This window comes from Oryzias latipes, chromosome 4, assembly GCF_053564925.1.
Source record: "Oryzias latipes strain Hd-rR chromosome 4, Olatipes_Hd-rR_3.1".
NCBI lineage: Eukaryota > Metazoa > Chordata > Actinopteri > Beloniformes > Adrianichthyidae > Oryzias > Oryzias latipes.
Genome location: NC_136240.1, coordinates 11,641,901 through 11,663,380, shown reverse-complemented (window position 1 = coordinate 11,663,380; position 21,480 = coordinate 11,641,901). Strand labels below are relative to the sequence as shown.

Below are 21,480 nucleotides of genomic sequence, written 5' to 3'. Positions count from 1 at the left end.
TCAAAAATACAGTCCTTACATCTCATTTTATAAGCATTTTATTCACTTTCTACATACTTTAAAATACCCTATTTTTAAAATAAGACAAAAGGTTTAGAATAAATAAAAGCCATTCAATTGCATATTACTAAATTGTTTCACTATACAATTCTACTACAAAAAAAACTTTGTACACTTAAAATTAATCTATTTCAATTTCTCTTTTCTAATATTTGTTGCTTCTAGCAAATTAAAATCAAAACCATACAGTCTTGACATCCCCTGAGGTCTGTAACTATATTTTAGCTTTACTTTAGGGGACAGCATAACAATGACATTTTCGGTGGAAAATTTGTATCCTCATACTTAACCAATAGCTGAAACCATTACAAGCTTTCACCAGGAGAGGGAGCCAAAGACCTATATAAGATAGGAGGGGTGAGCAGCTTTCCTAAGAATGTTTATGTCATCACATCTCATCTCCCTTTGCCACACAGCACAAAAAAGCATTGTTAGGAGTCAGCTCTACACACCCGTCATCTGTGACACTCTTTATTCCATTGGCCTAAGCAAATAACAGAAGCATGTTTGTTCACCCCATTGCAACATAGCTGCCTCACACGAGTTGTTACCATATACAATGTTGATCTCACATGTATACCAGCAGATTTCAATAAGTCTTTAAAGACCCTCGCCAAGGAAAATGGTGTTTTTGGTGTTTTTAACATGTTCTTGTGGCGTTTTTCTCATGATAGAGGACATATATATGGAAAATAAAGATTAAAACTCAGTTTTTGAGCATTTCTCTATGGAAATCATTGTGAATCTGGAGCAAAAAATGCAGTTTGAAAAAGCTGGTAGTTGTTATGTACAAACTCCATTCAGCAGGGCACAGGCTCCCTGCTCTGCTCCATTCCGATGCAGAGAAACAGATCCATTAGCATCTTTGTTTTCCTCGCCCGAGCTAACATCTGGATTAATACTGTACGGCTGGATAGCTCTACAATCCAGCCGTACAGTATTGGAAAACAATATTGTTTGCCAAAAATGGCAAACAATATTGTTTGCCAAAAATGGCAAACAATATTGTTTGCCATTTTTGCTGCACTGCTAATGTTAGCTTAGGGCACTGTGAGGGGCTGTAAGCTAGCAAGAGAGAGTGTAAACACAGAGATGACGGGAAATAAGGGCAGACTCACTCTGCGCCAACGGCCCAACCCACAACTCCAAGGCAAATTTTTGATGAACTCTTGCCAGACTGTGGAGACTATGTCCTAGAAAAGGAAAATTATTTTTGCCTTAAAATGACATAATAAAACGACCACTGGTAACAGGTTCTGAAATAGATAAAAAGATGATTGGGGTGGGACTTTAAATCAGGATTTCTTCCGAAATCTTTGCGACAACTAGGAAGCAATGGTCAAAGATCTACGCATTTTTTAAGAACTTCATTCACAAAGAAAACACCAGAAGTTCTGTAAAAAGCAAGTCAAGGGAAAAACGTTTTTTTTTTTAGTATCGTGTTTGATATGAAACATTGATAAAGTAAAAGTTTCTAATTAGCTTGGCTACAGATGAGCAAAATCTGTTAAAAAAAATGGTTCATTTCCCGTCATTAACATTGTACAGACATGCAAGAGAAGGCATGGACAAAATATAATCCCATGCTCCTCCAATGCAATATTGCTGACAAATACATGTAAACATACAAAAAAGAAACTACTGGTAAATTGTGTCAATTCCAGTATGTCTTTAATATGAAATAATGAATTCAGTAAATAATAATGTCGCTCACAAGTCTTGAGAAACTGTCGTCGTTGGAATAACAGATAGAAAACACCTCAAAGAAGGTCGTCAGTCGATATAATGCAACAAAAGGTAATTATTCAATGATTTATGTTATTGCTACAGTAACAATTCTGACGTAAATTGGCCCAAAAGCTCTCCATGCTTTCATTCAGATGAAACTACAGTTTCTGATAATTCAGTTTTTTGTGTTTTTACTTGTTGGCAAGTTAAAAGTTAAAAATTTGATGTTACAATTTTCACATTTTATTTTTTATAATAAAGGAGGTTTATCTAATAGTTTACACTTGCCAAAGGTAAAAGAAGAAAACATAAATTGGAGAGTAACTTTTTTTAAATAAAAGATTAACAAACTTGCTATGACCAGTACACACTTTAAACACTTTTAATTTAAAAATAAAAACATAGAATCAAAAAACTGACAAAGTTCAAAATATTTATCAACTCTTAAAACTGAAATGTAAGAGTAAAGCCAATATTTAAAAAAAAGAAATATGAATATGAAAATATCGTCTTTTTTATAAATCCAACTTAAAAATATTAGCTGTCATGAAGAACCAGCTCTGCTGCAGATCCCAGCTTTGTTGATGTTTACTTTTTAAGTTTATTGTGTTTTCTATGATGATTGATTTTATTCTAGGTCTTAATTTAAGTAATTTTGCAGCAGTAATTTAACCAAAGCAAATTTGAAAAGATGAAAGGATTCCTAGGTGAGTAGGTTTTGCTACTAGGACAAGCAAGACAATTTTCCAAGTAAGTTTGTAAAGCTTTCCAAAATCTTTTTAGGGCAATCTGTGTCTTCTGTTCATCCACAGCCATCTGTTAACTGATGTGTAAAAGAGTTTCTTATCAACCATAGCAACTTACGGGAATAATAGGCAACCTGGTGATGAGTGTCAAGCCTTGGATTTTGAACCCCAAGCTAACCAGTTGGTAAATTAATTCAAACTGTTTTATTTAATTGACTTAAAAATATATTGCTCTAAGCCATTATTTAGTTGTTTCATGCATGTTTTGGATCAAATCCGAATGTTTTGGGGGCGCAAACATAAAAGAAAGCAAATAAACTCATTGCAGGAGCAATGGCTCCACATTTTCAATTGACACACAACTCTCGTGTGTAAACTAAAATGCTTCTGAATTACATTATAGTGCAGTGATTTGATGTCATAAAAAAAGCATTTAATGTTCTAAAAATTAAATCATTGTTAGTAAATGTCAGACCAAAACGCACTATTTATGACTATAAACTGGGTCTTGCCTAATCTAAAACAAAAAGTTTAGAACTAATAACAAATCTAAAATTAACTTGAATTGACCCATTTCTAAATTGAATATGAAGGACATACATTAATGAATACACAAAATGATTATCAATTTTAGAATTTTTACAAAGATTAAAAGAAATATGTCATTTTTAAAGTCCCACTCCAATCAAAATTTTATCTAAATATGGTGGGATGCAGCGCTAGGGGGGTCCACCTCTGATCGGAATATTGCAGGTTTGATTCCCGCCCACGTGTGAAAGTGCTCTTGGGCAAGACACTGAACCTGGTGGTTATAGGTTGACTCCAGCGTTCGGCAGCGGAGCCGCCATCAGTGTGTGAATGTGTGCATGAATGGGTGAATGGGCCTGTGACTGTAAAGCGCTCCTTTGGGGTAGATAGAAAAGCGCTATATAAGTATACGCCATTTACCATTTAATTCAAAAGCTCTCCCAGTGGTCTTAATAAGGATCTTAGCATTGGTAAAATCATAAAACCAGTGGTGTTTTCTAGGACATAGTTTCTGCAGACTGGCAGTAGTTCATCTGAAATTGGCCTTTTAGTTGTGGGTGGGACTGATGGTGCACAGTAAGCCTATCCTGACTTCCCAGCATCCCTTTGAGTCGACTCATTCCCACTAGTTTACAGCCCGTCACTCCCACAACCTAAAATTGTTGGTGCAACAAAAATTGGCAAGCACTATCCAGCAGGATAGTTCTAAGCCAGATGCCAACTCGGATGAGGAAAATGAAGACGGACGTGGATCTATGTCTGCAAATGGATGCATCAGAATGAAATTGAACATGAAGCTTGTAGGCCCCCAATTGTAGCACATATGTCACTGCTACAGCCTGTTTTAAACTGCATTTTTTCTTCCACTCCTGATTCACAACAATTGTTATAAAGAAATACTCTTTATATGCGTCCTCCATCATGAGGAAAATGCCACAAGAATATGTTAAAAACCCTAAAATCATTATATTGATTGGAGTGGGTCTTTAAACATTCACCACTACCAAGAATGCAGGGGAGCTCCCACTTCATCACAATCCTTTGGTGCATAATTTAAGCTAAAGATGAAAAATGGGATTCATGTCCCAGTCAATGGTACATGGTGCAGCAGAAGAAATTCCCACCAATAAAACCACTGCAGCATGAGCTCATATGAAACTATAAATCAAATGTGAACAGGTTAGCGGCTGATAGTGTCTTTTACAGGTAATACAGGTATGACGACTGACACTCAAGAGAACAGAAACAACTGGGATTTTTTTTATTAATTTAAAGATTAGGCATATCAAACCCAACTTAATCCGTATTACCGAGTTATGATCAAAGGCTGGATAATCTGTTATAACATAATCCATCTGCTCTGTCTGTTGGGGGGTGGTCAGTCTTCTCATTCACGCCAGAGTGAATGAACTCACCCATTTGTAAATGTAATTGAGCAACTCTAATTCATCACAGATGTCTATATACGAAGAATAGGCCTAGAAGAGTTTTATTAGAGGCCCTTTCAAAGTAACCACGAGCGAGGTCATTACTACTGTAAAGTGCTGGACTCACTCACTGAATTACATCTATCAGCAGCCAAGCAGCAGATTTGGTATCTCCAAATCGTTGGGGGTAATAGTAGTAGGCCATTCCATTTCAAATTAAAATAGCCTTCAAAACCCGCATAAAATCCACTACTGATAAATACAATTTCATAACAGTAAAACTACGTGAACCCACACACAAAACTAAAGAAAACATGAATTATTTGCTAGAAAACACTTGCTAACGATTTGATGCTAACGGTCAGGTGAAAAAGCAAAGAAAAGAGGATAACCAATTAAACTTACAGCGAACACCAATGCGTGTGTTTATTTGGGTGTTTAGAGGTAAATTCAAATAATTATTTAAACCAATAATAATTTCAAATAACTCTTGAAATAATCCCTAGAAAGCCAAATGACCCTTGATCGCTAGCTTAAACACCTAGCAGAATGTGCTGGCAAGAAGCCGACTGTTATCGTTACCTTGTTTCTTCCAGGCGCTGACAGAGCAGCTCTCTGGCTGGTCTCATTCGGAAGACACGGCTGCCGCTCGGAGAGGCTCTGAGGCCTATTTGTGAGAAGAAGCCCACTCCCAGAAGTACCACGAGGGCTACTGAGTGCTTTTATTGTACACAGCTTTTACAGCTGGAATCTGACAATTATTTAAAGACAAGAAAATCTGCAGGAAAAATTGTAGTTCCCCCCTGTGTGCTGGGAGTACTGGAGCGAGACCACGGGCAAAACCATTCCCAAAAAATAAAGGGGGGGGTTGCTGAACAAAAGCTTAAATTCAGGTGGCAATCAGGTACTTGTTAATAGGATGGAACGTAATATATTTATTACATATTAACTGATTCGCTACAAGCACATTAAAGTCAATTAATACTATACCACTATAATGTGTTATTGGGCGTACACGGATTTAATATCTTCAAATCAGAGTTGGCTACAGCCCCTCCAACTTGCAGATGTACAAACATAGGCTAGCAACCTAGCAACTGTGTCGCTGACCATGGTGCTAAAAAACAACCTGCCGCTACTGGGAGCGTTTGCTCAGAAGTCGTAAAGCTGCAGTTCAGTTTATCAATAGGCTTTTTGCGTTAAACATGTTTTTTTTACTATCAAACTTGTACAATAAAGTCTATTTTTAAATCATCAGGGAAATGTACTAGTCCCTTGAAGATTTTTGCATTTGATTTTTGAGGACTGGTGTTTTTCTTTGTCATTATTAACACATATCGTATTAACACAAAACCAACAATACATATTGTTCAAATGGTCTAGCCCATATGCATAAAAGTAAATGCATTTATCATTGCACAAATCTTTTGAATAAAAGTGATTACAAATTAGCGTACACACTAACACTTAAAGTAAAGTAAGTAAATCTCAGTCTTAACACAGACAGATTTAAGGTTCTGCACCTGTTTAGCAGTCAACAGTTCAATTAAGGTCAATTACTGTAAAGCAGGACCTTGCTAAGAGGAAATATGAAATAAAAATGACAAAACAATAATGTTGGATTATTATATTTACAAGAAAAGTTCAGAAAAGAAAACAACTCATGTAACAATAACTTAGCATTTATTTTTTTCTCAGACCACATAGCACATATCTCACAATAACAAACCTGGGTTTGGTGCTTCTAGAAACATTGCCCTGAGAGGAAAAGGGGACCTGTTTTGACAGATGAAGTGGTTTTAGCAAAATATCAGTTATCAATTATTTTAACAATAAGGAAAACTGTTCTCCACACAGCTTGACTATAATAATAAAAATGATTTCATAAGAGCTGGAACAAAGTTCCTAACCGTTTTTTTTTTTTAAATGCAAATACATCTGCATCTTTTCAACTTAAAAAAAAGGAAAAAGGTTACTTTGACATGTTGTTTTTTTGTTACTTTACTTCACACACCTAGAATAGGCAGTATAAGTTGGTGTAAAAATCGTATTGATCAGTACACGCTACACTGGGTCATCTAAATGTCTATTTAAGTCAAACCAGATAAAGTTTGGTGTTGCTAAGTACCAATGGATCTACTTTGTTTAAAACATTTAATTTGGAGGCATACTTAAAAAAGACTACCCTTAATACATTGTAGTTTAAAAAAAGTGTTAAGATGAAGCATCATTAAATTATAATGAAACATGTTCTCTCTTTTTTATTTCATTTTAGATTATTTTAAAAAGACAAAACTGTGTTGAACATGACTGTTTTCATGTTTTTATATGATGCGTGATATAATCAAAATGTACTATATTTTTTACAAGTAATTTTTATTTCCTCATTTTACTTCTTTTTATTTTTCCCAAGTGAACCTTAAAGGCTCCTTCACCTAGCAAGTGCGTCCATGGGTATTCCTATATGACCTGAACGCATCACAGAGCGACAGCAGGCAGAGGTGAAAAGTCTGGATCATGTTGTTGTTCCAGCGGAGCCATACATGAGCAACAAAGAGCTCCATACATAAAGATTAGCGAGGTGATTAGCGGAGCGCGTTCAGCTTCTGTCTGCAAAGAATATTTATAGATGTCGTTTTTAGCGAAGCATCAGGAGCAAGCGGAAATTTCGTAGCTAGCTAACGGAGGAGGACCCTGTTAGCTGACGGCCACCATCATCATCCCTCCTAGTCCTAGCCAGCTGTGGATCGCCCAGTCTTCCTACGATGGGGAACACAGCAACTGCCAAGAAAGGCAATGAGCAAGAAAGCGGTGAGCATCTGGGATTATCTAATATTCAGTCATTTTGCGTGATGTCAGTCTGTTTGTTTTTAAATAATATTTGTTTTTTATTCCTAAATTTAAGAAGGGCATCACTTTAGCATGTGTGCAGTATTAGCAAATAGTACAGCCTCATCATGGCTATCACATAAATAGATACATTACAGGGTGCTGTTTGCTTTTTTTATGATGACTGTTTGATAATTCCTTTGGGAAACTGACAAACCAATGATAATAATAATAATAATACTAATAATAAACCAGTTTGTCTATCAATTGTGTTTTCATTTGAAATTTACTGCTATAATGATTGAATTTCCAAATTTAACACTATATTAATTCACTTATTTTGAAAGTGTGCCTTATTTTGTTAAGGAATGTCTTTTCTAAAAGCTTATATGGATGAATGAATGTTAATAGTTGTTTTACTCCCAGAGATATGGGGTAAGAAGTTGGGTAAATCTGAAGTCCCAAGCACTTTTTAACCCTGGTGGTAAAATAAATTGAGGCTATTTAAAGTTGTAAGTACTGTCTGATCTAATCCATTAAACTGTGCCATAGCTAGTGGCTTGTCTGCAGAGTCCTGATCTTGACCTGCTTTTTGATTGGCAGTAGTTCTCACGGTCTTGCAGGCCTGTGACTTAAGCCACCTGTGCTTTCTGTAGGGAGGTGCGGGGTGAAAAAAAACAACACAGGACATTTCCGCCATGTTCTCTGTTTAGATTTCAAATGCATATTTCCCTAGTGAAATATAAAGATTTTTTGCATCACAAAGGCGTGATATAACAGAATCAGGAAGAGTGAAGGAATGCAATGTCAAATAGAACCACCAGAGAGCACAGTAGTCTGGAGATGCCTCCTCTTTCTGTTAGTCTGTGGGTGTCACACTTCTCATATCAGCACTCTGAATATTCCATAGCCGTGTTTTGTGTTATGACTTGACTCTGCAAGGCTGGATTTGTTTTTTCTTGCCTCTGTTTAATTTGTGTGGCTGTTTTGAACACAAAGAGGCTCCTTTCACGGGAAACACGCCGAAGAGCTCTTCAATGACGTTGTATTTTAAAAAGTGGACATACTTTTTTTTTTTTCTTTTTTTCCACTGAAGCTGTGGAACAGTACATGAACAGGAAGCTTAACTTTATGTGGTTAACCAACCATTGCAGAGCACTTGACTGCATACAGGAAGTGCCTGTCATTGATGTCTAGGCTGAAAACGGTTGCCTGTGCACATTCTTTCTCAAACACTGAGACATTTGTCTTAAAATGGCCCAAGGAAAGGATCAGTCCTTTGCCAGCCGCTTAATCCACAAATATCTAAAAAGTGGACAGGAGCACAAAGTGCAGGCGAGTGAAGTACCATATATCTCTGAGTTTACCATCACATGGGATAAGCTGAGTAAGTACAGCGTATTTACTTTACTCTTACAAGTGTCTTTATCTGAAATCTGAATCTTCAAATAGTGTGGGAGGCACCTTTGCTTCAAACACAAATTTACGAGGCATCTGTTTCCACAAATGGAATCATGACAGGTTTGACAACTTGTCAAGTTTGAGTTTTATTTTTTTGTATTTTTGTTTTGGTTTCCCCAAAAAAAATAAAAGCCATCAAAAGAAGTACTTTCCAGCTTTTATGACGTTGATAGATCCGGAGCTGGATGAGTCGGTAGTGTGATGTGTTTTGGTGGAACCCGTTTGTGCAGCCCAAACATTTGTGGTGCTTTTGCATCGTCATAAATATCTTTTCTCTGAAACTTTTGTGCACTGTTTTTCCTGTTTGAAAAGTGTTTTTCGTGTGCGCTTCCAGCACTGTGGCATCTGTCATTCTTGTGGTTTGGCTTGGTGAAGTGCATTGTTAAAAACTGAGATACAAAGGCAGCCATTTTTATTTTGTTTGTATGTTTAGCCTTATTATTTACGCTTCTTTTAATGCTGTACATTCTACATTAGCAAAAAGTTATTTTCAATAGAAATGTATTGATTTTAATAGAAACTAATTCTTTTTGATGCATTTTTAGCAATAAAACCTTCAGTTACGTTTAAAATCAGATTGCAGTTTTGCCTTGCATTGCCTTTTGTGTTGTTCTGCCGCGTGTTTTAAAATGTTTGTAGCTTTTCATAAATGTTTCTTCCTCTCTTTCTCTTTTTCATCATTTCCATCCATGTGGGTAAATGTTCCTGCAAACCCTGGGTGAACTGTAGAGATTTTTGGTATGCTCACTTTTTCAACGGAGACGTCCAAAGTCACAGAGAACCTTTCTTTTATACATTTTAGTCAATTTTTATAGTAAACAAGCTTTATTTTATCCCAAAATAATTTTTTTAAAGATCTATAAGTAAAAAGTGGGAGTGGTACAGAAGCAAAGTATCATTAGAATACATGGAAACATAGATATTTAAATCTTACTTATAATTGGCAATGGTATCCAGAGGTTTCAAAATAAAATCCAAAAAGCTCTTCTTTTTTTTCTTCTCCTTATTTGTTTAGTTTTTTTGGTTGTGTTTAGACTTCATTTAACAAATAAAAAAGATTAAAAACTGACATTTTTATTTGAAAAAACGCATGTTTAAGTTGAATCTGAGTTTAATCTGAAGGGTTCCTGATTTCACAGTTATTTTTACCACATAGTGTTTATTTAAACATTTAGTGTTTTTAGTTTGGACAGTAAACCCTCCAGTTCTGCTTTTAAAATTTTGCTTTTAATCAGTAAAGATTCCTGTCCCTATATTTTTCTTAATATTCTTTTGTTTTAGAGAATTTGTGTGAAGAAAGTAAAAACTAAAGATTGATTCTACTAGAGTCCAATCAATAAAAGTACATTTCAATAAATGCTATGTTTAGCTTTGGTCTGTCGGCCCTCATTTCTTCACAGTTGCAGCATATCATGTATGCATATTTACATTTTTATATTTGTATTCTTTTGGTGACACAAACTTTTTATTTCATTATTAGGCAAAGAAACTTTCCATTAATTTGTTTTTCTGCATCACATGGCTTTTGTGCTTTGCTTTTTACTTCAAAATGATTTTTTTAATGTCATATTATTAATACATTAAAAAAGGGGGCAAGCACTTTATTTTTATTTTATTTTAATGTTTTTGCTTTGGTGCCATTTTCAATTCAATTTAAAGCTTTTGATTATTGTAGATGACTTTAGTTTAAGTGTTGCATTTAGATAACAAGCAGTTCGGTCTTTTTTATTTATTTTGAAGGACTCAATGACTTTGGACACCTCACGTCTGCAGTGACTTTCATAAACACACCGTCTCTCTGTTGCTTGCCCTGTAGTCAAAGAAGTGTTGTGCATATCATCTTTCCTTCTGCCTTTCCAACTTCTCCCACTCTCTCTGGAAATGGAAATTTAAGGCTTGAGAATGTTTTCTATGGGGTGCTGGTCTCACCTTTCACATAAGAAAAAAGTAGTAGTTGTATCAATGCAGTTCTGTAGAGATGGGTATCATGATTTATCAATACTGAGTTTAAAATCTAGTTATAGAACATGAGGCAGTAATTGTGGTGTAGTTTTACTGATTAAACGAGAGTGACCAAAAAAAAAAAAGGAAAAATTACTTTATTTACCCAAAATGATATCTATATTTAGGCTGCACGGTGGCGCAGTGGTCAGCGCTGTTCCCTCACAGTGAGATAGCTTTGAATCTGGAATGAGACCCTTCTGTGTGGAGTTTGCATGTCCTTCCCAGGCTCTCCGGACTTCCCACAGTCCAAAAACGTGCTTCAGAAGATAATTGGTTGCTCTAAAGCAGGGCTCACTAACTAGCGGTCCGGATCCGGACCCGGAAGCTGGGTCATGCGAACCCAGACCTGGACTCGGACCGAACTTGACACAAATCTAATACGATGGGTGCCACTATTTTAACGAGTTTAGTACGAGTCGCGCAATGTACAAGAAGCTCCAACTCTGTGTTTTTCGATGGGCTGTCTTTTTCCCATTAAATCGGGGGTCCCCCCCAACCCCCAGGCCACAAACCAGTACTGGTCCACAGTTCCATGTGTTTTATGTTATGTGACATAAAATACTGTCCAAAAGTTGCATTGAAATAATTTCAAGTGAGAGTTGAATATTAATTAAATGCAGATGTGCAACCAATCCTCGGCTACTTAAAAATACATATAACACTGAATATCAAGACATAATTTTGTCAACATCATTTTTTCTATATGGACCTCTTTAAAATTTAGTTGAAGACTCCTAAGTGGAGGTGTGAGTGTGTGTGGGAGTGATTGTGTGGCCCTGCAATGGACTGGCAGCTTGTCCAGGGTGTACCCCGCCTCGCCCAACAGTAGTCTCTGGCAGCCCAGTCCCCCCAAAAGGGATATAGCGGGTTTAGAAAATGGATGGAAATCTTTATTTGTAATTATTTTGACTTGGAAACAGGATATCTTCCTAGATTGTTTCCATACTTTCAGTACTTCCTGTAGAACATCAGACACACCCACATTGCAAAAATACTTATTGACTGGTTTTAAATCTGCCCCTTTGAAAAAAAACTCTTTGAATCTGTAATAATTCTATAATTTTCTGACAAAAGTAGAAATTCTCACTCTGCTTTTTAAATGCATATGGGTCTCTGCAGCACACAGACAAGCCCGGCCCAAACAGAAATAGCAAGAAGGCAGCACAGGCACAGTATCCTCCAGCTGAAAATACTTGTAAACGGAACAAATGATAAATTTCTTTTGGTTGCCAAGATAACAAACAGGCCAAGATATTGGCAAATGTTTACCGTTGGCAACTGAGCATGAGATAGCATGACTGCTACAGTGAAGAATTGTAAACCGTTTAAAATAGACAACAAATTTGGGGCTTTTTTCTTTTCATATTTTAATTCAGTGATGGTCAGTGTCTAACTGTCCTACTCTCATCAAACATGTATTAAAGTTCACAGGGCTTTCAATGTCTTACCTTTAATACCTTTCTCAGGGGGCTGCAGTGGCCTCAATTTCATCCTTTTTCCAAGCATGTTTCTCAACAGCCACTGTGTACATTTTGTGCATTTACCACTTAGGATAGTTTGGCCTTCAGTGATACATCCGTGGTAGACGTAACTTGTTAGTGTTTCTTGCGTTTGTCATTCGTCGATGTGCGCCAATTCTACGCTATTATTACGTAAATATTTCGCAATTGTGTGCTTATGCAAATTTGTGGCTTTCCACAACCGTTCCACGTATGTCTAATTGGACTTTGCACACACCGATGTATAACGTTTATATTGCGTACACGGCGTACATATCGCATTGAAACTGTGACTCACCAGTCACTAATGAATTGCATCTAAACAGCGCAATAATCACACACAGTTCGTGTTTTCGGTTAAATTAGGTGTTCTTTGCGTGGTTTATTAGTACATCTTCTGTGGTTTTAATATGGTTCATCTGTGATACATCTGTGGAAACTTCACAAAAGACCACGACAATTCACGTTTGACCAATTTTCATCTGTCCAATATGGGCAAAATCTATGTAGTGGCTGTGTTACACGACCTTTAGGGAAGGATAGAAACACACACATCCAGCAGCTTCATCATCAAAAGAATACATATTTTTACTAGACATCTGTCAGATTTCCTCAGGTGTCAGTACTGCTGTTTTTACCATTCTGGACCAGTTTACCAGAGGTTCTTGATTCCCATCTCTATAGACCTGTTTTCCCTCAAATTTGTATTTGCTTGCCCTTAAAATGCATTTGTTACCCTAAAAGTATGATTGACATTGTGTATGTTTATTGTTTTTTTTCCCATTTGTTTTCCCCTGGATTGGTTTGTTTCTCCTGATCATGTGTACCTGACAGTCTGTGAGTCCCAAAGCTCCAATTGTTTAATTGTAACCTTGTCTTTTTATAGTGAAAGAGTTCTTAGCTAAAGCCAAAGAAGATTTTTTAAGAAAATGGGAGTGTCCTCCTCAGGTATGTTGTTCTCCATGAGAACTTTGCTTTTTTAGAATTCAAATTCCTCAAGGTCTTTATGTATTTATTTCAAAGGAAAGTTGTATGTTTTTTGTTTTATGGACAATAGGGACACTACAGTTCTTGATCAAAAACGGAATAAACACCAATAAACTAAATCTCGTGGAAAGTAAAATGTTGTATCTCTACCGCAAACAAAGGACATTTATTTTGGAAGTTTCAGCAACTGTGCTAAATTTAAGAAGGATTTAGAATGTATTGTTTTATTGCATTACACCAGGCGTAGTATGAGCCAACTGAATGGTTCTCATTGTAATTTACTTATTAGCAAATTAAAAAAAAAATGTTGTCTCTAGTTGTTGTTTTGGAATACACAAATCAAACATTGAACCAAAACAGTACCATGAACCAAAATCCGAGGTTTGAACCAAAGTGTGGAGAAAGTGAGTTATTGCATCCCTTTGGACAATCCTTTCAATTTAAAATGTTGTACATGGTGTTGGCTTAAAAACTGTTAATAATGTACCTTGTACTCTTAAGACATTAGCATGAAAGGTTTCCTTTTCCAAAACGTATGTCCAAAAAAGAAACCTTAAAAATTCCTCACATTTTTGCTGCCTCGTTGTTTTCTCAGTGCACAACAAGCCTGGATGATTTTGAGAGGTTTAAGACTCTGGGTACTGGCTCCTTTGGACGGGTAATGCTTGTGAAACACAAAGCAACCAACCAGTTCTATGCCATGAAGATCCTGGACAAACAAAAGGTAAGCCCATAGTTTTAAAAACCTCAATAAGGTTTTTAAAAGTTAAAATAGGTTACTTCTGCAAAAAAGTACAACTTCACTACATGTGATTGTGCAAGGCGTTTTTTTTTTCATAAAGAGAAATACAGCGCATCCTTTCCTTTACCATGCGCACGATATGACCAAAAACCTCATTAAAGTTTCTCATGAGAGTTCTGATCTTTAAACGTCGATGCAAGAGTCGTTGATGCAAGCTTGCATGTCTTTTTTTTTTTTTTGCACTGCTCTTATGGAGCCTCTTTGCTGAACTTAACAAACGTTTTTTGAGGCGTCAGATCTGCAAGTTTCAGTTTCATTTCTCGCAAACCAGACACCAAACTTCAACTTCTCTTACTAGAAACCTTTTGTTTCCTCAGTTTTTAATTCTTATTCATTTAATAAATGAACATTTTACTTTAACTTTAGATTCAAAATAACATTTGTAATTGTGTTTTGGTTAAAAAAAAAAAAAGGAAGCTTAGAACAGTCCAAGCTGTAACTCTCATTTGTTTTGTTTTTTGTCTTGTGCTGCTTTTCAGGTGGTGAAGTTAAAGCAAATAGAACACACTCTAAATGAAAAGAGAATACTTCAAGCTGTGTCCTTCCCCTTCCTTGTCAGACTGGTGTATGCTTTTAAGGTATCAAAAGACATGACTTTATTTTGTGGTACAGATGTTAGTCCGGTAGATAAAAGTAGACACCCTTCCTCCATCCCTTAGGCAACATCTGTCTCTGGCATTCATCATGCCGCTGTTCTGAACTTTTTAGATACTTTTCTTCTTTTGCATATTGCCAAAGTACAACACTCGCAGAACTTGACTGGCAACTCTAAAAAATTCGTTTGCAACTGTTTGACAGTGTCTGTGTTAGTTTTTGCATGTTAGACTTGTGGTATCTTTCCAAACAAATCAGTGGAGTGTATGTAATTCAGGCTCTGTTCCATCCACGTTTAGCAAAAGAAGGAAAAATGTGTTTTTTTAGGAATAATCTCACCGGTTTAAAATGTGCTGTGTAACACTAGTTGATGGTACAATCCTTGTTTTTTCGCAGGACAACTCAAACCTCTACATGGTCATGGAATATGTGCCCGGCGGAGAGATGTTCTCCCATCTCAGGCGCACTGGGCGGTTCAGGTGTTGTGCACATTGTTTTTACTTTTATATATTGCCCTGTTCTGTCCCTGTTCTACTCAGTCTAACGTGGTTGGCTTCTCTTTCACAGTGAACACCATGCAAGATTTTATGCAGCTCAGATAGTGCTCACGTTTGAGTACCTTCACTCTTTAGACCTCATCTATAGAGACCTGAAGCCCGAAAATTTGCTTATAGATCAACATGGATATATCCAGGTATCCAGTTTATCTGGTTGTTTCTTGGCAATAGTGTGTTCTAACAATCCTTGATGCAATCCACCAGGCTTACATTTAATATTCATAATTAAAGACCCACTCTGATTAAAATTATGTTTTTCTCAAGATGGAGGACATATATAAAGAAAATTAGGCTCAATATTGCATTTTTTAGTATTTCTTTGTTCAAATTGTTTTGAATCACACAAAAAATGCAGTTTGAAAAAGACCTAGAAAATAGCCTGGGGGGGCCGCAAGCTCCCTGCATCCACTTATAGTCGACTAAATCCATGAACGTCTTTGTTTTCCTCGTCTGAGCTGGCACACTGGGGGAGGGTGTAAACAGAGATGTCTCAGCAACGGGGCACGGGAGGGGGCTGGGGTTGCTCTGCGCCAAAGGTCCCACCCACTTCTCAGAGGCGCCTTTTTAATGAACTTCTGCAGAAACGGTTTAACATAATTCAAATATACACTTTTAAAATGGATCAAAAAATGGTCGGACTGAAGTGAAAAAATATTGATCTGTCTTTTCTGGTCAAAAAAAAATGTGATCTTCCATCCAAATTAGCAGTATTGTGTAAAGCACAGGTGATTCTCAACTATCTATTTGTACTTTTGTTTCACCTCTGATTATTTCTACGTAGTTCATCAGCTAATGAGCAGATGCTTATTTCCTGTTACTGGGGGAACAGATTTGTTATTCTAACAGGCAGAAAAAGCACCAAAGCTGTTCTATGAATAAGAAACTTAATGAAATGATTTGGTGTTAAGCAGCTCTTAATATAATACCTAATCGTTTCTGTCCTTTTCCTTCAGGTCACAGACTTTGGCTTTGCCAAGAAAGTAAAGGGCAGGACTTGGACATTGTGTGGGACTCCTGAGTATCTTGCTCCAGAGATCATCCTCAGCAAGGTGGCCCCCTTTGCATGCAGCTCTGCTGCTTCTGAAACTATTTTGAAAAAGATGCACAACAAAATGTTTTCTTTTTTTTTATAAAATTTAAAAGAGCCTTGTGTAAAAAAACACATTAGGAAAAAGAAATAAAGCTGTAGGAGAAAATTTCCTGAGACAATCACAGTGACCTACGGCGACTGAATACAAACCTTCCTCCTGATTTGCATGAACTTTGGAGCTTCAGGATTGTAGGTTAACTAATCAAGGGAGTCTGCGGCAGAGATCTCCAATTTCAGTGTTTGCCTTGGACAGACTTCTTATTCATTTGTTTTTGAGCTGAACAGCTTAGCTGGTGTCAAACTATGTCTGGAATTACTACTAACACATCAGCTTTGATATGAAGATGGAGGAGGGATTATCATGTAGACCAGGGGTTGAGTTGTGACATGTTCAGTAGATATCTTCACTGCATTGCTGGCAGTCATGTAATCAGATGCTTCACATACCACACATGGATGTATGAATTGAGAAGATTTGTCTCCCTGTAGTGATTTCTGCCAAACGATTGGTTTATTTTCCCTTTTTATTCCAGGGCTACAACAAGGCTGTGGACTGGTGGGCACTTGGAGTTCTCATCTATGAGATGGCTGCTGGCTACCCCCCTTTTTTTGCAGACCAGCCCATCCAGATCTATGAAAAGATTGTGTCCGGCAAAGTATGCACGCATTTAAAGCTCCTGTTTGAGTGTTTGAACTAATGTCTTGATCTGGGTTTTTTTTTGTGTACCTGCTGATACTGAGTCCCAATCCGATACTTTAGCATCACATTAAAATACTGAACAAACACAAAATAAACAAATCCAGGTTTTACCCCTTTTTTTACATTTTATGAACTTTATTTTATAATTTAACACTTTAACCAGAGCACTTCTGTAAAGTAGACTGAACAGTTAGGTAAAAATAGTGCAATAGTTTAATATTAACAAATAAAAATAGATGAATATTATTCATATGGGAAGGTTTGGTGTCCGTAGCTTTAATATCTTCAGAACTATTAAAAACTTTTGATCATATGTGAGTCATATCTCCATTAAAAATTAAAAATGACTTCCAAAATTGTTTTAGCATAAATATGATGGTTAATATTCACGACCAGCTCATATCCATGTAAACACTTATTTGTCTTGGTTGATTTTTAACATTATTGATTTTTGGGGGAGGGGGTTTTAGATCACCTTTATCTGGAGCTTGCACTTTGTAGAAGGTCCCTTGGCAGCCGTCCCACTGCCATGTCTGGCTTCAATTCTTTAAAAAACTCTTTTTTTTCTTTTGAAATCCTGTTGTAGGTCGACATTTGCGTTAAGACGAACCAATATAGACGCTTGCTGTCAGTTTTAAACATTTATTAAAAGATGCATTGAGCCCGGAAGTCCAAGTTATCATGCTAACTTTACTGAAAAATTTTTGTGTGCTTCCTGCTCAAACTGATGCCCTATTCTGCTGCACTTTACAGCAATAAAATGTTACACGATACATGACACACAGACTTCTATTAGAGTATTTATCTGTAATAATAAGCTTGAAATGTATAGCAATGATTTTAATAACGAGAATAGAATAAATATCCAATCCCTGATTGGGATGCAACTTCTGAATTCGATTGAGTCTGAAATAGCTTGATCGAGCCCGATTTCCAATCATGTGACCGGAGCTCTTTAGTTTGAACCTTTTTAAACAACAATGAACTGCTTTATAGGCTAAGTTTTGTTCTATTATTTAGTTAACACAGCCAACGATACCTCACAAAAACCAAGGGACAGAACTTTCACTCCAACCTTTGCTCTGAATGTTGTAGGTTCGATTCCCCTCCCACTTTAGCTCTGATCTGAAGGACCTGCTGAGGAACTTGTTACAGGTTGACCTGACGAAGAGATTTGGCAACCTCAAAAACGGTGTGAATGACATCAAAAACCACAAGTGGTTCTCCACAACAGACTGGATTGCAATCTATGAGCGAAAGGTGTGTTTCATTATGAAACAAATAAACTCCATTTTTATGTGTTTGTTTGTTTTAATCCAGACATGGTGTCACTTTACATTTCCAGATTGAAGCTCCTTTCTTGCCCAAGTGCAGAGGACCAGGAGACACGAGCAACTTTGATGACTACGAAGAGGAAGACATCCATGTCTCGCAAACAGAAAAGTGTGGAAAAGAGTTTGCTGATTTCTAGTGAAAGTCCTAATTGGGGCTCTGGTGTTTCTGGACTGAGTTGAGAGTTAAAGTGGAAACGAGGCCATTGCGTGCTTAAAACAATTGCAGACAAAACGTCCACACAGCTGAATGAGGTATTTTTTGCCATGGTCCTGCGTGCAGTTAAATCTGATCCACACACAGGCACATTATGCAGACACCCCTTGTGCTGCAACACTCTGTACCAAACCACCTTGTTATCTATCATCGTTTGTCTTTAACTGTCTGTGTTTGCCACTTTTGGGTGTCTTCCCTTTCCTTATTTAAGTTCCATGTCCAAAGCAACAGGAAAACTACTATTCATATGATTTTTAAGAGGCACAAAGAGCGACCATATTAGCTGGTGGTACTCATAGTTAGGCTAAGCAAGAATGAAAGGGACTATTTTCTATTTTTTATTATTAATATTTGTCCGTTACATGCCAGAGTGTCTTGTAGATTTAAATTCAGAATCAACACTGTAATCATTTCATGGTAATTCTTAAAAGACATAGACCATGTACACTGTACTTCAGTCTTAGACGAATACACTGGAAAAACGTAATTTTTTTCTTGAGAGTAGGGCCAAACAAATACATTTATAGTGGAATGAGAAACGCAGATACGTTTGTCTGTTTTACCACTTCAGTATTCAATTCTCGGAGACGGACTAACCCTGGCCTCACACTGCATCCGGTCCGGCTGTGGTGCGGCCGCCGAAGACTTTACGTAGCTTGAAAAGTGAAAGAGGCACTCGAACGGCATCCAGTCCAGTCCGGCCTCATCTGCCGAAGCCAGACCGGAGCCGGACTGGATGCAGTGTGAACCCAGGGTAGCAGTAAATCTGGTCAAAGCATTTTTTTTGTGTGTGTTTAATAATTTGATTGGAATTCTACATTTTCCATGCACAAAAATGATTTCACAGAGAAAGGACCTAAAGATGAAGCATTTTATTGCGCATAGTAGCTTTTTGTTTCGGTACAGTTTGACTGCAACTTGCTTGATGACATTTTCAATAGTTGAAAGGTCATTTTACAAGGTATGTCATGGATGTGAAGCTATGTTGCTCTTATGGGCAGACTTTGTCCTCTTGGGTTGTGTGTGTGGTTTTTTTTAACTGCTTTGAGCAGATCACTCCTCATACATTAAATATCTGCCGTTCTCATCCTATTTTTTAACTTGCGTTTTTATGATTGTACAGCAGTGTCGTGTTATGTCATGCTACCACAATGTCTTGTGTTGTTTTTGGTTCTTGTGTTCTTTTTTCTTTTTTTTTTCCACATAACTTGTGTCACAGCTTGAGACATTAAAGCAGTAGATGCGTTGTTTTGATCTCCCTGGCATAATCCACTTGAAGCAAAAGCGAAGCACTTGACTGTCAGGATAACAGAAAAGGATATATCATAACGTATTTATTCATCTTGTTCCGCTTGTTTTATCCATATGCTTAGTCTGTGTATAACTTGTAGTCTCATCACTTGCACTGTGAAAGGACAATATCTATTCAGTCTGCTTTACCAGGCTGCATAAGGTATTTTCAAATAAATAAAAATATATATATATATATATATATATATATATATATATATATATATATATATATATATATATATATATATATATATATATATATATATATATATATATATATATTTAAAGGGAAAGTAAATGTTATTTTATCAACTTCAAGAGCCATAATGGACAGAATTTGTTATATCAAAGGGACTTGGGTCCAAATCAGACATTTTCTGTAAAATATTCCTCCTGGTTGTTGCTTTTGCATATTTATTATTTTTCAAAAAACAATCAAGGTTTTTATGAAGGGATTTAGCACATATAAAACAATATTCACAATCTATTTGTTTATGATGCATTCCCTCTTGTGGCTTCCAATATTTAGCTTCTTGCAAGCTCTTTTTCAGCATGACAAATCAACACGTTTCTAGGATGTATTCCGATTTTCCATACCTATAAGGGCACAGTGTCATCTCCATGGTTTTTCTCTCTTTTTTTTTTTTAATTGTTGGCAAAGTTCGTAAATCCATGTTTCTGTTTGTCGACAAAAGTTCACAGTTTTTACATTTGAAGTTTTAAAGCAATTTTTAGTTTAAAATCTTGAAATTTTTCGGAAGACGTTATGCTGGAATAGATTAATTATTTTAGTATTTTTTAAATCATTTTTGCAACAGTCATAATCAATACTGAAATAGAGTTTGGGGTTATTAATGCTTTATCTCAATTGGTAAATATTTTTGGTCGAATAAAGTACATTTTGTTTGATTAGTCCCAGTTTAATTTTGTATACAGAATAATTTCTCGTTTTATCAATTTTCTGCAATAAAACATTACTTTTTGGGTTTAATTTATAAGTAAGCTGCTTTTTGTGTTTTTGTTTTTTAGAATCAGTAGCCTAAACAAATGGGTTTATTTTTTTTTACCAATTGATCAAGGAAAAAATGTATGTTAAATTTGAATTAATGCCTCCACTTTAACATATTTGGGAATTTCTTCTTTTCCTTGGAAATCAACATAATCAAAAAAGTTTTTTTTTAATTGTTAAAAACAATTTTGTCAAATGTCAAAAATTAAATTATATTTAGAGCAACTCATCATGCCTTTTTCCTGCTAGAAGTAAATGAGAGCCACAGGCAATGTGTTTCTGTTTCCTTCTTCCCATCTGTGTGTTTTGGTGTAAATGATGAAGCTTTTCCCAGAGCCACTTTACAGTGCTAAATAAAAATGGAAACTTAATTTATGAGATATTGTAGCTAGCCACACGTGCCAGTATGGGATCAATAATCTGAACTGTTTCTGTATTTTGTTTGTGACACTTTTTGCACATCATTTCAATGGCTGACACCTTTTCCCACCCATATTTACCTGTGTTTGCAAGGGGATTTTTTTCTTTGCTGTAGCAGTTTTTATGTAACAAAGGATATGTCACAGTAATAAATTTTTTATTAAACATACAACTGTTTGAAGTTAATTTAAACTTTAT

General features: G+C 36.3%; 2 protein-coding genes across 8 annotated transcripts in view; one reads left to right on the top strand and one right to left on the bottom strand.

Annotated features, from left to right (window-relative positions):
• The window catches only part of ttll7 (tubulin tyrosine ligase-like family, member 7), a 77,302-nt gene extending 71,953 nt beyond the window's left edge, over positions 1-5,349 (bottom strand). For 4 of the 5 annotated variants that reach the window (XR_002289955.3, XM_020702299.3, XM_004067739.5 and 1 more), the window contains exon 1: positions 5,072-5,349. The gene's annotated coding sequence lies outside the window, so the exon portion shown is untranslated. The remainder of the gene's footprint in view (positions 1-5,071) is intronic. The other variant, XM_078945797.1, reaches the window with a different exon arrangement.
• A 1,590-nt stretch (positions 5,350-6,939) lies between these two features.
• On the top strand, positions 6,940-21,454 carry prkacba (protein kinase, cAMP-dependent, catalytic, beta a). Of its 3 annotated transcripts, none has more exons than XM_004067737.5 (10): positions 6,940-7,300; positions 13,169-13,230; positions 13,865-13,993; positions 14,551-14,649; positions 15,062-15,144; positions 15,233-15,359; positions 16,176-16,271; positions 16,846-16,968; positions 18,108-18,272; positions 18,358-21,454. In XM_004067737.5, the coding sequence occupies exons 1-10, from the start codon at positions 7,255-7,257 to the stop codon at positions 18,481-18,483; spliced, it is 1,056 nt and encodes a 351-aa protein (XP_004067785.1). In that variant the 5' UTR covers positions 6,940-7,254; the 3' UTR covers positions 18,484-21,454. The 3 variants fall into 3 exon arrangements, with proteins under 3 accessions (XP_004067785.1, XP_004067786.1, XP_078801925.1); XM_004067738.5 differs by lacking the exon at positions 6,940-7,300 and adding an exon at positions 8,211-8,705; XM_078945799.1 differs by lacking the exon at positions 6,940-7,300 and adding an exon at positions 9,493-9,517.
• The last annotated feature ends 26 nt before the right edge of the window (positions 21,455-21,480 follow it).